This window comes from Priapulus caudatus, unplaced genomic scaffold, assembly GCF_000485595.1.
Source record: "Priapulus caudatus unplaced genomic scaffold, Priapulus_caudatus-5.0.1 Scaffold482, whole genome shotgun sequence".
In the NCBI taxonomy this organism is placed as follows: domain Eukaryota; kingdom Metazoa; phylum Priapulida; class Priapulimorpha; order Priapulimorphida; family Priapulidae; genus Priapulus; species Priapulus caudatus.
The window spans coordinates 204,149-204,799 of record NW_014577543.1 but is presented as its reverse complement, the minus strand read 5'-3'; the positions used below and the strand labels follow the sequence as shown (position 1 = coordinate 204,799).

The 651-nt window shown below is 50.4% G+C and overlaps 1 protein-coding gene across 1 annotated transcript in view; it reads right to left on the bottom strand.

Moving 5' to 3' along the window:
- The window catches only part of LOC106810878 (tyrosine-protein phosphatase non-receptor type 23-like), a gene marked incomplete in the record, with an annotated part of 17,831 nt that overhangs the window by 1,885 nt on the left and 15,295 nt on the right, over positions 1 to 651 (bottom strand). The window contains 1 exon segment of the mRNA XM_014814346.1: positions 213 to 412. Coding sequence (XP_014669832.1) covers positions 213 to 412 — 200 coding nt within the window.

Below are 651 nucleotides of genomic sequence, written 5' to 3'. Positions count from 1 at the left end.
ACCTTAACTATAACATTCAATCTAACCCTAACCCTACCCCCACCCAACCCTAACCCTACACCTTAACCCTCATAACCCTAATCCTAACACTACACCTAACCCTTCTAACCCTAACCCTAGCTCTAACCCTTATAACCCTAACCCTACCACTAATTCTACCCCTAACCCTAACCCTAGCTCTAACCCTAACCCCTAACCGTAACAGCGCTAACGTTTCATGAGCATGTCCTGCGCGTAGTACAACAGTCCCTCTGCGCAGAACTTCAGCTGCTCCTTGTCCTCGACCATGAACTTTCGATGCAGCCGCAGGTTTCTCACGATGCGAGCCGGCTCGACCACGCCTCCCCCCGCCTGCACCTCCTGCACAGCACCGTAGCTCGCTATGAACACGCCCGTCCGCCCGGCGCCCGCCCTGCAAACACACGCAGAGCGGCGTACGTTAGCGTGCCTAGCAACACGATGACCAACATCAAAACACCAAAATTACAAATGACCAACATTTGTCATTATTAGCCCCTCCAACAGTGCGAGTAAAGTGGTCACAACGATTTGTATATTTACAATGTAATATGTGCAAATTTGCATTGCCCAAGTTATCGTAAGGTGGGAGGTGTTACTGTAGACAAACCGTACATGCAGTGCACGACTACT